General features: G+C 33.0%; 2 protein-coding genes across 2 annotated transcripts in view; one reads left to right on the forward strand and one right to left on the reverse strand.

Annotated features, from left to right (window-relative positions):
* Positions 1-1515, reverse strand: part of LOC106103106 (RNA-binding protein fusilli) — a 62826-nt gene extending 61311 nt beyond the window's left edge. The window contains exon 1 of the mRNA XM_013282772.1: positions 840-1515. Coding sequence (XP_013138226.1) covers positions 840-968 — 129 coding nt within the window. The 5' untranslated portion in view covers positions 969-1515. The remainder of the gene's footprint in view (positions 1-839) is intronic.
* A 4442-nt stretch (positions 1516-5957) lies between these two features.
* Positions 5958-15739, forward strand: LOC106103171 (N-acetyltransferase ESCO1). Its single transcript, XM_013282857.1, has 10 exons — positions 5958-6488; positions 6826-7896; positions 8474-8854; positions 9331-9477; positions 10153-10251; positions 11315-11430; positions 12180-12248; positions 12711-12881; positions 14010-14131; positions 14731-15739. The coding sequence occupies exons 1-10, from the start codon at positions 6230-6232 to the stop codon at positions 14933-14935; spliced, it is 2640 nt and encodes an 879-aa protein (XP_013138311.1). The 5' UTR covers positions 5958-6229; the 3' UTR covers positions 14936-15739.
* The last annotated feature ends 2358 nt before the right edge of the window (positions 15740-18097 follow it).

Raw genomic sequence — 18097 nt, forward strand, 5'->3', positions numbered from 1 at the left:
ATAATAATTAGAAATCGTTTTCTTTCAAGTCAAAGATAAAGATATACGCAAACAATATAACTTAGGCTTAGTTTACATTATTCCAGTCCAGCAATAGAAACCAGTGATTACAACTGGAAATATGTAAACCCTTACATTGTATTACAACTAACTTTCGCCCGCGACTACGTGTGCGTGGAATTAAAAAAATCAAAAGTAAATAGTCTATGTCTTCCTCCAGACTATCCTCTATATCTATACCAAATTTCATCAACATCCATTCAGCCGTATAGGCTACAAACTCTAACAAACATCCATCCATCTAAACTTTCGCATTTATAATATTAGTATAGTATAAAGTATGAAGGTTGATGTGGATTTACGTTATTCCAATTGTAAGCACTGGAATTGATGCTGGAATGGAGTAATGTAAACTGGGTATTTACACTTCTAAGTCTGTATCAAATATGTTAAGGAATCTAGCTATTGGCTTATACTGAAATCAGGGTTAAATATTTGCCACAAAGTCTGGGATTCGGTACATGTGACAGGTTTATGACCTTATCATACCGAAATTAACAAATATTGGTTTCATTCTCATCTCTGTTTACCCCAGTAGAATTAGATTATCCATATAACATTTACTAATTATTGAAGAAAGTTACTTTCCGACTAGTAACTTAATATTACTTACAATTATCATAAATATGGACTTTTCAAAATAATTTGTGGTCAAAGTATCATCTTATTAGATCTATTTTCGTTAATAAAGTATGGGCAGATATTTAGTTCAAACCTAAAGATGGACACGGTATGTTAGTATGCTTAATTTCCTATAATATAAATAAGTTTAACCTTACCTGGTTAGTGAGAACATCTATAACAACATATGCCAAGTAGACGATCTCCTCTTCATCCGAACCCAAAGCTGCGCCGGCGAGGCCCGCCGTCCGCACGTGCAGGGCGCACACCCAGCCCCCGCTGATCATAGCGCCATACACCACGCAACCACAGAGTAACACGACCCACCTTCTCCCTTCACCAGTCCATCCAGTACGCACAAACCCAGTCGCAGTAGCCTCACCTATGCATACTAATACACGCTAACGGTAACCGACTAAGCGTTCTATGTTCCCTGTTTCGACAAAAATCACTTCAAAACCCGACGTTTTAACTTAACCGACGCAATAAGTCGCGTGCGGCGCGAACCGACGATTTACCGCTACTCGTCTACGTAAGCCGTTTCCGACTGCAAGTGAAAATCTTAAGGAATTAAAACGTATCACAACAGGTACACGACTAAATTCATTGCCGAAAGTCTACTCTTGTCTGATAGGTGTCAATGTACCGAACGATTCTTATTTTCACAACCGAGGGAAACTTTGAAATGTTATCATTTTCTATACACTCTTAACGAAACTGTTCGCTTATATTAATGTTTATATTGAATTGAATATATATGAGAAAATTTTAAAGACACGAACAGACATGCGTGTCGTTTCGGTACGATGGATTGAATCGACTGAATGCCGCGCCGCCGCGTCTTTCCCCTCTGTTGTCACTGCGCAGGTAAACCAGGTGAGCGGGCGCGGCGTTGCCAAACCGTGCATTATCATCGATGATGAGATAGCCTACCATTGAATTTTACGCATCGCTGCCAACATAATAAAAATACCGAAAAATCAACTTGTTCCCTTCGAATTTAATCCTTGTAAATCTTCAATGATCACTTCGCATAGTGTTGGTATTATGTACCTATTTATTTAATCAATCATTTAAGTTACCTACAAATACAGATAATTTTACTTTCAAGTGCAGCAATTAATAACGAGACAATGTATTAATGTTTACATTGTTGTACCGGTGAAAAACTGCAGAATGTTCTAAAAGTAATCGATTATATTAAGTAAGTATTTTTAACAAGAATACTTTAATTAAGTAATTAGTAAGATACCGTTTTGTGACAATTAGTTTCTATACTACCCTCATTATTTTATTTAATTTTCTTTTTAAAAATCTCTGACACATTCCCTCTATGATTATAGTCTTTGTTTTAGCCAATTTAAGACAAATATGCTCAGTTTTTAATTGAACAATTTGACTATTCAGTTAAAATTGTGTGTGTATGCAAATAACTATCAGTTAAACCGCTTGTCTACACCACGCTTTACGTATTTAGAATATTCAGCAGTATTTTGTAAAAATCCTAATTACAGTTTAAAAAGTTGCAGAAACAACTAATTATTTTTATTTTTTTTCCCAACAACGTTTTCGTCTCAAAAATGTTTATAATATTAAGAATTCTTGCGACAATAATAATTAATGTAACAACAAACGGTAAATTAAAAAGTGTGTTACAATTACGACTGAATAAGGCGGTTGTTAAGAATGTTGAAATTTTAAAAATAATGTGTGGCAAAACGTAGATTCCAGTTTCATCATACTTCAAACTAATATTAAAAATGCGAAAGTTTAGATGGATGGATGGATGTTTGTTAGAGTTTGTAGTCTAAACGGCTTGAGGGATTTTGATGAAATTTGGTATAGATGTAGAGGATAGTCTGGAAAAACACATATACTCGCTTTTTTTTTTTATTTCACGCAGACGGAGGCGCAGGCGAAATCTAGTGTTTAAATAATTATTTAGCACACGTATCGTGGTTTTCCATAAGTAAAACATCTGTAAATAAACTATTTATTATTATATCAATTTTTTTATTATAGCTATGGTTGTTGTCTATTTATTTAGGATCTGTGGAACAGATTCCTTTGCAATTAATTTAAAAAGTAAATTAGTTTTTTTATGAATGTTACCTTGTCTGTGGCTGCAATGACGTGTTTGCCTCGGTCCATGACCAGCTAACAGTCAGAACCTATTATTCAAATGTTTATATTTGAATATAATTTTATTTTTATTGTATTTAATAGTACTGTTTATTTGGTTCGTAGCTTGATCAACAACCCATGAAATATCTGAAGCCCACGAATTCAGGCAGCTCCTGTTCTTTAGCCACCATTCAATATTTAAAAAAAAAAAACTTAACATCTCATACCTTATCCACAAAAATTTATTTAATCTTTAATTAATGTTATTTGAACTTACTTGGAATAATCGACATTTGTTATCTATATAATATATACTTCTATACTATTATAACAAAGCGAAAACACACACTTCTTTGTTGCCTAAGATGTCAGCAATTACAGCATATTTTTGAATAATTATTTTTTTAATAAAAAGTCCTATACCTGCGTCACGCTTTAGGCTATATATTTTCATGCCATTAAACTTAGGGGTAAATATTTTGGATAAAAACTTTAATGTGAGGTAGAGACCATAAGTTGCTACCAATATCAAGGAAGCGAGATTGCCAAGGTTTGTCATGTCATGTCATTTTAACATTTGCTATCAATATGTTAATAAAATTTTCATAATTTCAAAAGCAACATACGAACAACATAGACAAAACTTAAGGACTTCAATATTTAAAGAATTCGGTCAATGAACTTGAAGCTTGGGCGCGAATCTTTGTTACTATGTGTAAAAGCTCGCCCATTTACATATTATGTTAATAAAAAAACATATTCTAGTCTGAGAACTGTCCATTTATATAGCTTTTAGTTTAATTTCATTTGATTTTTTATAAGTTTTCGATGTTTTCATAATTACGCTTATATATTTAGAAACGTTTAAAAAGTTCATTTTTTCTTTTAATCCGTAGGAAGAATTAGAGTTGACTGATACATTTAACTAAATAATGTCCCTCATGGTTAAGCGGTTATGGCACCCTTGTATAATGGCGCCGAGCGCGACTTCTATTCCTGAAGCAATAATAAAAGACAAATATAATTTTTATTCTGTCTTATTTTAACAAACAACAGTTTGAAACTATTGGACAGATTATAATACCTTTTTGAAATACGGCCTTTGTAAGCAGTTTCTATTATTGTAATTTAAAATTGGAACGAATCCAGGAACTCGCGCCGCCTTCACAAACGAAACACTCTCATTGGCCAGTTATAATTTAAAATCCAAGATGGACGCCCACAACTCGGATTACGTCCGTCCACATGTGACAATAACAATCCCGGCGACGAATGACTGACCCATTTATATTACCTACGATATCGGCACGCGGCTGTTTAGCTGATTGTGTAATTAATTATGACTCGCTCAATGCTTTTCATTTAATAATCCCTCGTAAACGCTTGTCACTTAATTTCTTTTTATTTAATCAAGACAATGGTTGTGCAACCATTCGGCCAGTGTCGTAATATTAATTTTATCACATATTTAATTAATTAAATTATTCTAGGTCTTAGGATTAATTACTTTTATTCCGTTAATAATACGTAGAATTGACGTAAATCAATCAGAGTTCAGAGGTCGTCTAATGTGTTTGAATTAACATAATATCTATTTGAAACAACGGGATGGATAATACTGGATTAAATCGTCATGATTGTTATTGCATTTCGCTAATCAGAAACGAAGATTTTTTTACGATCATACGAAAGAGGATAAAGGTTCAATATTTGTATTCTTTATACAACTGTAATAATCAGATACACATCAAACTTTTTTATTAACTGTATTGACCATTTTTGCCATTGCCATCAGTTTTAGGTAATAGGAATTGGGAAAATAAAATTGTGATAGCAAAGCTTTCCTTACAATGGATTTGTCTATGCTTTCTTTGTGTTTCTGCCTCCTAGTACTTATTCAGTGTTGCTAGTATACACGATAGTGTGCAAAGTCTAATAGTGCGTTATAAAATCTACATTTCGGCCATGCATGACCCAACCGGTTGTTCCCTACACGACACGCCTCAGCTACTTGCGCCTAGTTTTTGTCGATTGTTGCATTAACACTGGCAACTACGACATGCACAATATTAACCCTTTTTTGTTCAGCAAAACCAGTAATATAATATCTCTGGTTTCCTGTACGTATATTGCACAGATATAAACACAACAGAGGGAACATAAAAATACTAAGTGTTGACCTCATTTAGTTTCAAACGGTTGTATATCCTACGTAGTTAAATTGGAGGTGAAGTTATAGACTGAATGTAATCTATTATTTAGAGTAAACGTTATTATCTAACTAGTGCTGTTCTCTGTTAAATGGAATAGGTTTTTTTCTTCTTTCCAGTCTTACCATTTTTGCCATCCAAGATTAGAATTTAAGACAAAAAAAAACTATGATAGACGTAAAAACTACCAAACCATTTATAAAGTAACAAAACCACCGTTTTGCAACAATCTATTTTAGCTTTAATTTTGATTTATATTAACTGGAATGCATTTATCTATTATTATAATAATGCTCTGATTGATCATTAGTCTGTGAATTGTATCAATTCCAGTTATTATAGTGCGCCTGACAAAATATTTTTATAAATTTTAAATAACTCTACAATTGATTTATTGAACCTTTCAAAACATTCCTTAGTTAATTTTAGTCTTGAAAAAAGCAAACCGAACTCTAGTATTAGTATCAACGCAGAAACGTAGATTACTTAGGCTTGGTTCCAGCTTTAGAAACGATAGTTTATTCTTTTTGTTCGTTTCTTTTAAATCTTTTAAAAGTTCTTGTTCTTGTAATAATAGATTTGATAAATTAAATCACTTAGCATGTTTTTAAAAAGCACATTACGCACTCTCTTGAATTTGATGGGAGGCTTCCATCGTTATGGCAAAAGCGCCTACCGAAATATTTTTCAAACTAGGCGCACTTAAAATAAAAGGAAATGTCAAAATTAAATTGATTTATTTTTGCCCGTTTACATATTTTATTTTTATTGTTATAACGACAATCATAATACCGCATTAATTACAACAGTCAGATTTTATATCGTTTTTGAAAAGATAGCAGGTTTTAATTAATTGCGTAACACATCGAATGTGGCTAGCAACAAGCAACAACATTTTATTTTATTCTTGGCAACATTGTGAGTGACAGATGTTTACGCGCCAAACAATTGAGAACAATGGTTGACTTGTAGAGCCGTTTTAAAGTTTTGTATTCGTGTTTTTAATTGATTACGCTTGCTTTTCTTTGATTTGCTGACTAAAATTGTTTTATAACCAACTTTACACTTGTATTACATAATGTGTTCGATAACATTTTCAATAGTTGATGGGAATATTCGTAAATAAGTGATGGAGGCGCCAACTCCGTAACTTTAAGCTCGTGTGCGAAACTTTGTGACTTAATAAACATTGCGTTGTGAAAAGATTCAGTAATATGGCCGCGATAACACCGCGTCGTTCTTTGCGAATTCCTCACATGCATACGCCGAAAATGACTGAGAGGAAAAAAGGGTTATTTCAAGGCGAGGCACCCCCACAGCCGGAGTCTTTGACGAAGCATCGCCGGCTCCCGGTACTGGACAGCGAGAGTGACAGTGATGACTGTGATCTTGGCATCATCAGCACCATTGATTCAAGCTCTGGAGAGGAAACTGATCAGAACACTCCTAAAACGCCCGAGAGATCAACATGGCGTGAGTTAATCAAGTATTATTTTGAATTAGTGTCCCTTATATGCCCTATCTTGACTACTTTAGCTGAAAACTAGCCATATTTAGAGCAAGCTATAATAGAAGTAAAGTTTAAAAAATTGTCCAATTTTTAGAAGTCAACACTTCAGATTTATTTCATGATATATTTAGGATTCTTATTAAGATAATGGTTAAATCTGATTTTGAGTTTATAACAATCAAATTCAGACTTGCCAGAATCTTAATTAATCTTCTTTGAGAATAAAATACCAAAAAGTAATCATCCTATCTGTTCTTATTTAAATCTGTTTACTATCATGATATGTATTCATGTTCACAGATGAAACAAGAAGCCAAACAAAGAAATTAAAAGAAACACATTACCTGAAGAATTTCATGAAATCACCCTTCACACTGAAAAAGTATCAAACACAATATTCATGTCCTGAATCAAAATGTGGTTCATCCTCCACACCAGCTACCCCCCACCTCCGTAACTACCCTGTCACACCGTCATCCACACATTCATGCACCAGTATACATACAACATCATCAACATCAAGCAAAGCTCGTAAAAGTCTTGCCAGTCTTATTGCTGACACAGAAAGTTGCAGTAGCTCTCTAAAAGACCTTAATTTCGATTCAGATTCCGCCACAGACTCAAAAGAGAACACACCAACTAAACCATTAAGAAGGTCTCTCCGTAAACATAAAAATTCACCCAAACTTCACAGCTTCAAAGGTGTGCTACTCGAACAGAAGAAAAATTCATCACCAATAAAATATCCCATTGTCTGTCTAACAAAAATGGATTTCACAAATCTTATATCACCAACCCAAATGTTGAAAACACCACACAATACAACTGACACGAAGGGCTCTCCACCTAAACTTAGTCACAGCAGACGGTCTGCAATAGAAATTGAAGAAAGCCCTGAATCTATTTGCGATAGTGAAAAGAGTCACAAAAGGCTACACTATGATGGTATGTCTGATAATGGTCCGAACTCTAAGTTTCCAAGATTAGATCCAAGTTTAGCACCTAAGGCTCGTCTCTCACTATTCAATAGCGATAAACTCAAAGAGATACTGTCAGCTAAATCATTCTATGGCAAAAGTAATCCAGATTTAAATACCAGTATAGCAACTAAAATATCAAATGCTATAGAATTAACGACAACTCACCCACGTCGTCCATTCGGACATTCTAACAGACGTAAACGAAAGCCTGGAGAAATTAATATGGGTGTGAAACATAAGATACGTAAACCTAAATATAATAAACCTAATATAACAAGTGTCAAAGGAAATATGAAATCTTCTGAAATTAATTCCGAAACTATAAATAAAAGTATCACATCTCAAAGCTCTGCAAATGAAGCTGAATTTAATTCAACAGAATTATTGACAGGTAAGAAAAATTATATTAAAAAAAATCGTGTTTCATTTTTGACTAGCTTTCGCCCGCGACTTTCGTAGCCTTCGACGGACGTCGGGAGCGAAAACTATTATCTAATATTAATAATTTTTTTACACGTTTTCTATAGAATATTAGAATGTTTGAAAAAACTTATATTAATTATTATTTAGTGGCAAAGACGATTTTGTTTTCATTTCTATTAACAAAGGATATAATTTTTGAATACGATAAAGAAAATAAGAGGATCACATTTCATGGCAATGTACATGGAAATATTGAGTTCTCGAATCTTCGTAATCAAGATCCGTCATCAAAATCCCAAGAGGCAATATTCATTAGCAGATTTGATACCTTGTATTTTTCCCGATATCGTTATCGTTATTTTAATAAAGTAAGTAGCCTAAGTGTTTGTCAAGCTATTCTATCTATACCAAAATCTCATTCAGATCCAATTAGCAGTTTAGGCTACAAACTAAAAAACATCCATCCATCTAAACTTCCACATTTATATCACTAAGAAGTTTGATTACCCAATAAAAAAAAATCTAAGTAAATAATTCCTTTCTAGACAAAGTCAACCCGTTTGTACAAGAACAACAAACAATAGAAGCACTCTTAAGTCAATGGACTGAAGAGGAGGTCCCGGAATCAGAGTTAAGTTTCAGGAAAACAGAAGTACGTTGCTTCAATAAATCAATAATAGAAGAGACAAGTACCATCTTTCAACCAGTAACAGCTATACCGGTGGAAAGTTTACCACTACCGGAAGATTCTGACACAGTTATAGTTGAACTGGGTGCATCAAACAATGACCAAGGAAAGGCAGGTCAAGATATAATGGCCCAAGATATTGTTATGACAGACTCTAATATGACAGAAAAATCAAAAACTACAGATTTTCTGCCTGTAGATGGAGGATTTATTGTAGTTGAAGATAATGAAAATAAAGGTAAGGTATTACATAACAGAAATTTCTTGTTATTCCTCATTACATAGTAAAATAAATAAAATACTCTATGTCACCGCCAACAAAAAAAAACTTTTAAGTTTATTTTTTAATAAGATCAATAGTTTTTAACTTTATTTGTAACTAGCTTTCGCCCGCGACTCCGACCGCGTGTAAAAAATAATATAAAACATGTTACTCACTAACAACATAGCTTTTTAATGGTGAAAGAATTTTTGAAATCGGTTTAGTAGTTTTGCATCTGCAATTACAGATCCTCGTAAAGAGGATACTTCCTTTTCCTATTTGTCCCTTCCTCTGACAAATCTCCATACCCCTACCCACCCTTTTCTTACAATATAAGGATGGGAAGGGTAATACTTAATCCCTATATTAGGCCAGTAGCACATGATTTCTTTTAAATATTAGTGAATTATGATAAAAGTTATATATTATATAAATATGTATTTGTTTTCTAGAAGCAGAAGAATTAACAGATCTGGATGCGATAGAGCGGGAACTGAAGATGTTAGATGAGCAGATCCTGCAGATGGCGCAGTCCAACAACATAAATGCTGAAGCCGTGCTCGCCTCCACAGAAGAAGATATACCACGAGTCAGTCCTGGTGAGTTTAATTTTATATTTAAACTGACATACTCGAAACCCTTAATTCTTTGGATTTCTTTATGTATTGAAAAAACTCAAAACTTACTGGGCCGATTTTAAAAAAATCTTGCATCATTAAAAGCTACATAATCAGTGAATAGTGTAGACTATATTTTTTACTATTTCTTTTTAAATTGCACGCGAACGAAGTCGCGAGTTAAAGCTAGTTATGCATAAACTAGCTATTCCTTGCGACTGCGTCTGCGTGAAATTTAAAAAGAAACGATTAGTAAAGCCTATGCTACGCACTGATAATGTAGCTTTTAAATAGTGAAAGAATTTTTGAAATTGTCCCAAAGTTGTTGATTTCCAAAAATACTAGTCTTCACTCTTTATAATATTAGTACACAAAGTCCTTCAGTATATACACTAAGGAACTGTACACAAGGTGTAGTTTTTTACATTTTTAATAATGTACTATAATACTTTGCCCGCGACTTCATCCCCGTGGAAAAAGAACAAAATTAGGCTATATTTTTCCAGACTGTTTTACAGCTGTGTACAAATTTTGTATTGATCTGTTGAGATATTCCAGAGATAACTTTGAACAAACATCCATCCATCCACACTTACATTAATAATATTTGTAAGAGTAACTCATGATTTTATTAATAAGTATTAATTTTATTTACAGATTTGATATCGGAGGAAGAAAATACACCCAAATCTAAGCCTACAAAGTTATTCTCAATATTCAACAAACCAAACCCTGGCGTTTCAAATCTACCAAAAGGTAACTATTACAAACTTTATATCTGCTGTTATTAAGTACCCTTAGTTTAGAATATAAATGGTATGTTCTCTACTAAAAGTACCACTCTGAGTGTGAGGAATTTGTGACCTGATCACATTAATCCAGTCCAGTGTTCAAAATTTATAGAATTACAAATTGAGAACTGGAATACAACTAATATAAGGTAAACCGACACTGGAATGCAATATTCCAGTGAGGGTTACAAATATAAACCCATACAGAAACTCTAAAATGCATTCTAGTGTCCATTAACTTTTTAGTTGTAATCCAGTGCCGATGTTCGCTGGATTAGAACATTGTAAACCAAGCTTTACATTAAAGTATTACTTGGTCGTGGAATAATTTTACTAAGTAATTTTTTTAACTAACAAGTTGTATAAGTTGAAAGAATATATGTTGCGGTTGTATTTAAATCAACAGACAAATACTGAAAGTATTTTTAATAACATTTGGATTAAAGCTAAATTTGAAGATACTATCGTATCAGTATTCGGCCGTAAGTGTGGCAGTTTAGTTCATAACTAACTATTAATCGCGGCTTCGTCTACGTAAATAAAAAAAAATTAAAACGCAGTAGCTAGGTAAATGTAGCTTATTAATAGGCCCAGTAGTTTTTGAGTAATTACAATACATACAAAAATCCAATCCAATGTTTATAATATTGAGTGTTATATATAAAAATCAAGCATTAGAAAATACAAGTAAAGTTTAGTCAAATTTTTGGCAACTTTAATTCGTCTGTCTTCAAAAACGGCCCACGGAAATTGTCTGCCAATATTTGTTTAGTAATTCTTACAGTGGTCTCCAACACATATGTGAAAATCAGCTTTGTGAAAATAAGTGAACTTAGGTGTATTTTTGACCTACTTCAAAGTCGGATAGCCCGTAACTGCCCCATTGAACAGGATAACGAATGGCCATTCGGCTACATCACAAACAAGCACTATCTAATCGTATACCACTAAAGTTTTAGAATTTAAGTGTCGTCATCCTGATCCGGGATCTCAATCTATATATTTATATGTGAATTTTATCATTATAGGTACAGATAAAAGCAGAAGATGTATACTAAAGTCTGTAAAGGACCAGTACGTGATAGACGCAGGTCAGAAGAAGTTCGGCGTCACTCAGTGCAATGAGTGCGGAGTTATTTATCAGGTATTATAAAGCGCGGTTTATACTGGCCAGTACAGTTGATCAGCGTACTTACTGGACTGTCAATTAACAGTGAACACTAACAGACGCCAATGTCGCTACTTTCCGACTGTACGGGCCAAGTCTGCTGGCTGGGTATTAAAATAATTTAGTCCTACTGTCTTGTCTTACTATCTTTGTAATCTAAATCTGTTTAAATGGATGGATGTAAGTTATTACTTATCTTGGAAAACAGTGTCTACATATGGTCATTAAGTAAGTCTCGTAGGCCATCTTTTTTAATCTGCGCGGACATAGTTGCGGGCGACCGCTTGTTTTTATCATAAAATCCAGTATCGAGAGTTTATGTTGAAATTAAAGTCTGTATTTTTCGTAGATAATGAAAATTGTTTGTTTCTAATATTAACATAATGTTGAAGATATAAGTTATATATTATACTAGCTGTTCCAGTGCGGCTTCATCCGCATTAAATGTCAAAATTCAAATGCACAAATGACAATTGCTTCCTTGATGTTGGCAGCAATTTATGGTCTCTTTCCCACATTATGATTTTTATCTAAAATATTTACCCCCAAAGTTTAATGTCGTGATATGTAGCCTAAAGAGTGCAAGTGTAGGGCTTTTTATTAAAAAAAAGAATTATTCAAAAACATGCTGTAATTGCTGACATCTTAGGCAACAAAGAAGTGTGTGTTTACACTTTATTATAATAGTATAGATTGAGATTTATTTATGGTAATTATTTTTTCAGATCGGAGATCCTCAGGACGAGCATGATCATTTAGTTCATCATAATGCAACGGATGTTCTTAAGTATAATGTAAGTTTTTACATAATTTATACTAATATTGTAAAGAGGAATTATTTGTATTTTTGAATTTTTGTATATTGAAATAAATCAAAAACTATTGCGAAATTATTTCACCATTAAAAAGCTATGTTACCAGTAACATAGGCTAGATTTTTTTAAATTTATGCGAACGAAGTCGCGAGCAACAGCTAGTCTATACTAATATTGCAAAGGGGAAAGATTTGTATTTTTGTATGTATTGACAAAAACTACTGGAACAATTTTAATTCTTTCACCACTAAAAAGCTAATACAAAGCCTAGATAGATAGATAGGCTTTGTATTACTTTTTATAATTTAACGAGAACCAAGTCGAAATCAACTTGTCACAGATCAAATTTGTTTTTGACTGACTTTCTAAAAGAAGGAGGTACTCAAGTCGTCTGTATGTTTTTATATAATATCAGTTTTTTAAGGGTTTATTGTGTTCCAGGGTATGAAGGAGGAGTGCGTGGTGCAGCGCAGCGAGTGCGGCGCGGGGCGCGTGCTGCGCGTGCGCGGCGGCGGCGCGGGCTGGCGGCGCGCGGCGGCGCTGCTGGCGCGCCTCGTGCACCCGCAGCTCGGCTACCAGCCGGAACTGCCGCGCCTGCAACACCATTACACGGTAAATCATCATAACTTCCCCTTATCCGTAAAGGCTTTTACGGAAATAAGCACCATAGCTGAGTAAAGGCCTTATCCATTCAGCACTTTAAAGTTAACAAAATATCTGTAAAACATTTTTTTTTCTTTTATGCATTTGCTTATTATGTATGTGCTTTTTGTATATTCCATTATTCTATTGTTCTGTGTATATGTTTTATTATTTTTATTCCCTCAATCTTTTATCTGCTACTACTATGTTATTTTAAGTTCTGAATAGATTAAATGAGTTATTATTATTATTATCCCATATATCTTTATTTCTTACTCTCTATATAATACATTTTACATTACATTTGATATAAAAATAAAATAAAATATAATATATAAAAATAGAGCACCACCGGCTGCAGAATCCGATGACTCCAGCAGTTATTATTATTAACTTCATATCTTTATTCTCTTATTTTTATATATAATACATTTCACATGATTTTCTTAAAAAAATAACAAAATAAAACATATTATATAAAAAAATAGTAAGTCCACCGGCTGCGGAATCCGATGACTCAAGCAACCAGTGGTCAGGGCTGCAGAGACAGGAACCTCCTCACTAGTCGTGCGGTTTCTAAAATAACCGCCTTTTGAATCGGGCCCTTAATCCAACTGTCAATCGGGCCCTTAATCCAACTGTCTTAATTATTATTATTATTATTATCCCTTACGGAGGGCCGGCACAGTATGTGTTGTTCTTCCATACATATCAACCGTCATAACTGAATCCACTCCCTTAAGCATATCCTCTTTCACGCAATGCATCCATCTCTTTGTCTACCTCTACCGGTGTACTTCCACACTCATAACTAACATTTTTTCATTTTCATTTTCAATAAAGCGTAAACACTCACTACTGGCGTAGGATTTCAACATAAGTCAGGATCCCGATGAATACAAGATATAGAGCATACTCTGGAAGTTACCGAATTTGCTTAGTAATATTTTTTTTTCTTCCTTTATGTGCCAAATGTCATTCTCGAATATCATTATTGTCTCAGCAATCACCCTGTATAATCTAAAAGTTAAATAAGAGACAATTGTCCTTATGTTTATGATTTTACCACAGTCTTTAACGTGTTATTTTATATTCCAGGCTTATTTATACGTAGAGAAGAAGCAGATCATAGGCTGCCTGATTGTAGAGCCTAAAGTTAGGGCTTATAAGTTGATACCTGGAGACCCTGACTGCTGTAGCGTTGAAGATTACCCTGTCAAGTGAGTAATCAATTATTTTTCCCGACCGTGCATTCTAATTGATTTCTGGTAGTTTTTATTTAAAAAAAAAATAGCTAAAACCGAGTCCTGTGGTGTGCCTTTGAATTAAAAAAAAAACAAATGCAAGTAGCCGGTGTCTTCTTCCAAACTATCCTTTACATCTATACCAAATTTCTTTGAAATCCGTTCAGCTGTGTAGTCTACAAACAAACATCCATCTATCTAAACTTTCGCATTTATAATTTAACTAGCTATTCCCGTGCGGCTTCGTCCGTATGAAATTGTGAAAATTTTATTTTATTGTTTGTTTACATTTGTCAAATTATCAATAGCAAATGTCAAAATGACATGACATGACAAACTTTAGCAATCTTGTGATGTTGGCAGCAACTTATAGTCTCTTTCCCACGTTAGGGATTTTATCCAAAATATTTACACCCTAAATTTAATGGCGTGAAAACATATAGTGTATGGCTTTTTATTAAAAATGAATTATTCAAAAATATGCTGTAACTGCTGCTATCTTAGGCAACAAAGAAGTGTGTTTACGCTTTATTATAATAGTATTTATAAGCTTTATAATTAAAACAATCTTCCAGATGCGGTGTGTCTCGTATCTGGACGCATGCGAGCCACCGGCGGAAGGGCGTCGCCTCGCAGCTGGTGGACTGCGCGCGCGCCACCTTCCTGCACGCGGACATCGTGCGCTGCGACCAGCTCGCCTTCAGCGCACCCACCGCCGCCGGGAAAGCCTTCGCAGCTAAATACACGGGGAATCAACAATTCTACGTATATATTGATTAATCTGTCATACTACAATTAGAAAAAAAAATGTCTATACTCACAACAGTGAGTATAGACATAATTTCTATACCCACTATTGTGAGTATAGACACATAGGTTGACAAGTTTTTCACCATTAAAAACCCGTCTGTTGACAGGACACCATTAAAAACCTGTGAAAGAATTTTAAAATCTTTCGTCAAATATTTCGTCTATATACAGATTGCCATTTGTGCCATAAGAAGTGATTATTTTTAAATTCTAGGTCTAGATTTTTTTTTTATAATTTGACTGTCGTTTTAGGTATTCGTTTTTGTCACAATGTTTTCAACAATATTAGTGTTTAATTTGAACCGACGAATTAGATTATTTTCTTGTAATGTTTTTCTAAAAAAAAGTATTTTTTTAATAAACATTTTACCAATGTTTGCTTTCATGACGTGATTTATTCGATTTTTTTGAACGTGTTGTTAAAAAAATTACTCTTTAGGGGCCAATTTGTTCAAAATTTCTCTATATTTAGGTTTTGTACGAAACTTATATTTTTATATAATTTTACATTTTTGATAAAAGAACTTTAATTCTTGGAGCGTGTGTTCATTTGACTAAATTATCGCACAACTGTTTAGTCCCGCTTTGGTTCCTATGGAGGTGCGAAGTACTGTTTAGTTTGTTTAGTTGTACAACTAAAAATCGATTGTGGAACAATCGCACAACAGTTGTGCGACAGTTTAGTCAAAGGTGTTCTCCAGCTCTTATAAGGTTGCTTTTTGATATATTTTTATACTTGCACGCTCATTATGTATATGAATAAAATGTTTGTATAGCTTTTAAAAAAAATGATGTTAGTTTTTTTCTTTTTTTTACTGTCTTAAAGAATGAATTTAAATTTTGATTAAAAAGTGACCTGAAGCAGCTTAAAAACCTAAAAAATTTGGAAATAACAAGATATGATGTTTTACAAAAAAAAAATAAAGAAAAAAAAAATAGGTTGCTCAACATCTGAAATGGAATTTGTAATCTCGATTTTTTTGTTTTATAGTGTATTTTTTTACTTTTATATGTTTTTTGCTATGTTATATGTCTAAGAGTTTCGTGTCGTAAGTTATTTTAGGATGTTGCCAGTTATTAATTTATACATTACCTCAATATGACCCAAATATTTCAGTTTTGTATGATGTGTATATGTTCTATTACGCTTATATTTAAGTTGCTCTAAGATATTACAAGTTGACGCTTAACTTTAATGTACTTATACATTTAAAATGGCTGCCAAAATTCACATAAGTAATGTGAATAGTTTAAGTAGTTATTAATTTTTAATTCTTTGAAGGTTTTTGCTTTTTTTTTTTGCTTATAAGTAGGGTTGTAACGGAACTCCGCTGCCGCATCCGCAAGTGCGGAACTTCCTCAAGAAATGATAACTTCGCATCCGCTTCCGTTATTTCGTATGCGGAGTTATAACGGAGGTTAATTTACGTCTTTAATGTTGTTTTTATTTCTTTAATAAATCGCAATTAATATTTTATTATGACCTCCGTTTCTACTTCCGTTAAAATGGCCTCCGTTACAGCCCTAATTATAATGTATAAAATTTCGGCAATGTTGTTTGCTTGTCCATATAATTAAGTGCATGGAAATACGTTTTTAATTTCTGACGTTTTGATTCGCAAAAAAAAACTAAAGGTTACCTAAGTTTTTAGTATAGAATTTTCTTATATTAGCAAAACTGCAGTTTATTGTATCACGGGCATATTGCGAATTTCGTCATTTTATTCGTTTTGGACATTTTAAAAACTGTCAGTAAATTGGAAAATAAATGAAACATTGTAATTAATTTTAGTTAATAACTTGATTTCGATAATATTTAAACTGACCAGAAATACGTCAGTCAAATGGTCAATTGGGTCATTTAGAAATTGACGGATTTCCCAAACGTTTGGCAACATTATTTTTGTCTCCTGTGTTGTATATATTTTTGAGTCTTCAACCAGAATCTCTTAAAAAGGGGAAGTCTTAGTTTTTGTTATTGATAAGTATTTTGACATTAGATAAGTTATGTTTAAGACTATTGACTGCTAGAAAGTCTAGATTCTCGGTCTGAATTCTTGATATTATCTAGATTTATAGTCATTCTTTTTCTATTAGATGAAATAATTTTAATTAATGTTTAATTCAACAATTTAGAATGTACTTTTGTTATGTATATTTTGTTTTGCTTAATAAGTTAACAAAAAACATTACTTGTAAGTCAAAGTCAAATATATTGAAAAAAAATATTTTTTGAAACCTGGCAGACTTGTCGCTAGAGCCAATTTCGGAGTACAGTTTTTATTTCGTTTAATAAAAGTTAATTTTTTGTTTATGCGATATACTCTGGATAGTATATGAAAAAAAATTGAAAAGTCCAAAGACGTTTTTGTTTTGCCATAGACTTGATATTGTTACAAGTCGATATTTCTAAGGTTAACTGTGGGTTTTCACTGTTGAAAGTATGAAAAGTGTTTTATCCAGGTTTTCTGGCAGTGAAAACTAACTTACTCATTCCAAGACGAAACTTTCTCTACTGTTGTGAATTTAATGTGATTTAGTCGATTGAAATTAAAGTTTACCTTTTTTCTAAAAATGTTTTTTTTTATTTTATATAATCCTTGTTTATAAATCCGAGGTCAAGGTACAAAATGAAAAAGCACAATTTTTTAAAACAACATTTATTTTTACATACATTTAAGTCGGATTCAAAATGCCTGAAACTTACTGATTTTTGTGTACATATCAGTTACATGTTATATTATTAAAAAGTTCAGTGGACAGTAAACAATATTGCAATGAAATCACGTGGAAATTAATACAAAATAATAAAGCGCTTGTTTTTTTTTTAGAATCGCCTCGCAGTAAACACTACTATACACCGTAAATATTAAAAATTTATTTTATCTTTAGGAATTTAATTAGGTATATTTTTAAAATTAAAATTTGTTAAAAATATAGATTTTCAGTATATTAAAAACGTAGGTATTTAATAGTAAATAGTGGATCGCGGTCGCCTCGGACGCATCCACGTGTCCTGACCAACTCAAGTACTACGAGAGAAAAATATCTTTTGTGCCTCTACAATTATGTATAAGAAAATAAACTAAGGGCGCCCCCTTAAATGCCATCATAGTATCTCCAAAGAGGGGG

The sequence above is a fragment of the Papilio polytes genome, unplaced genomic scaffold, assembly GCF_000836215.1.
Source record: "Papilio polytes unplaced genomic scaffold, Ppol_1.0 DF823868.1, whole genome shotgun sequence".
Classification (NCBI taxonomy): Eukaryota; Metazoa; Arthropoda; class Insecta; order Lepidoptera; family Papilionidae; genus Papilio; species Papilio polytes.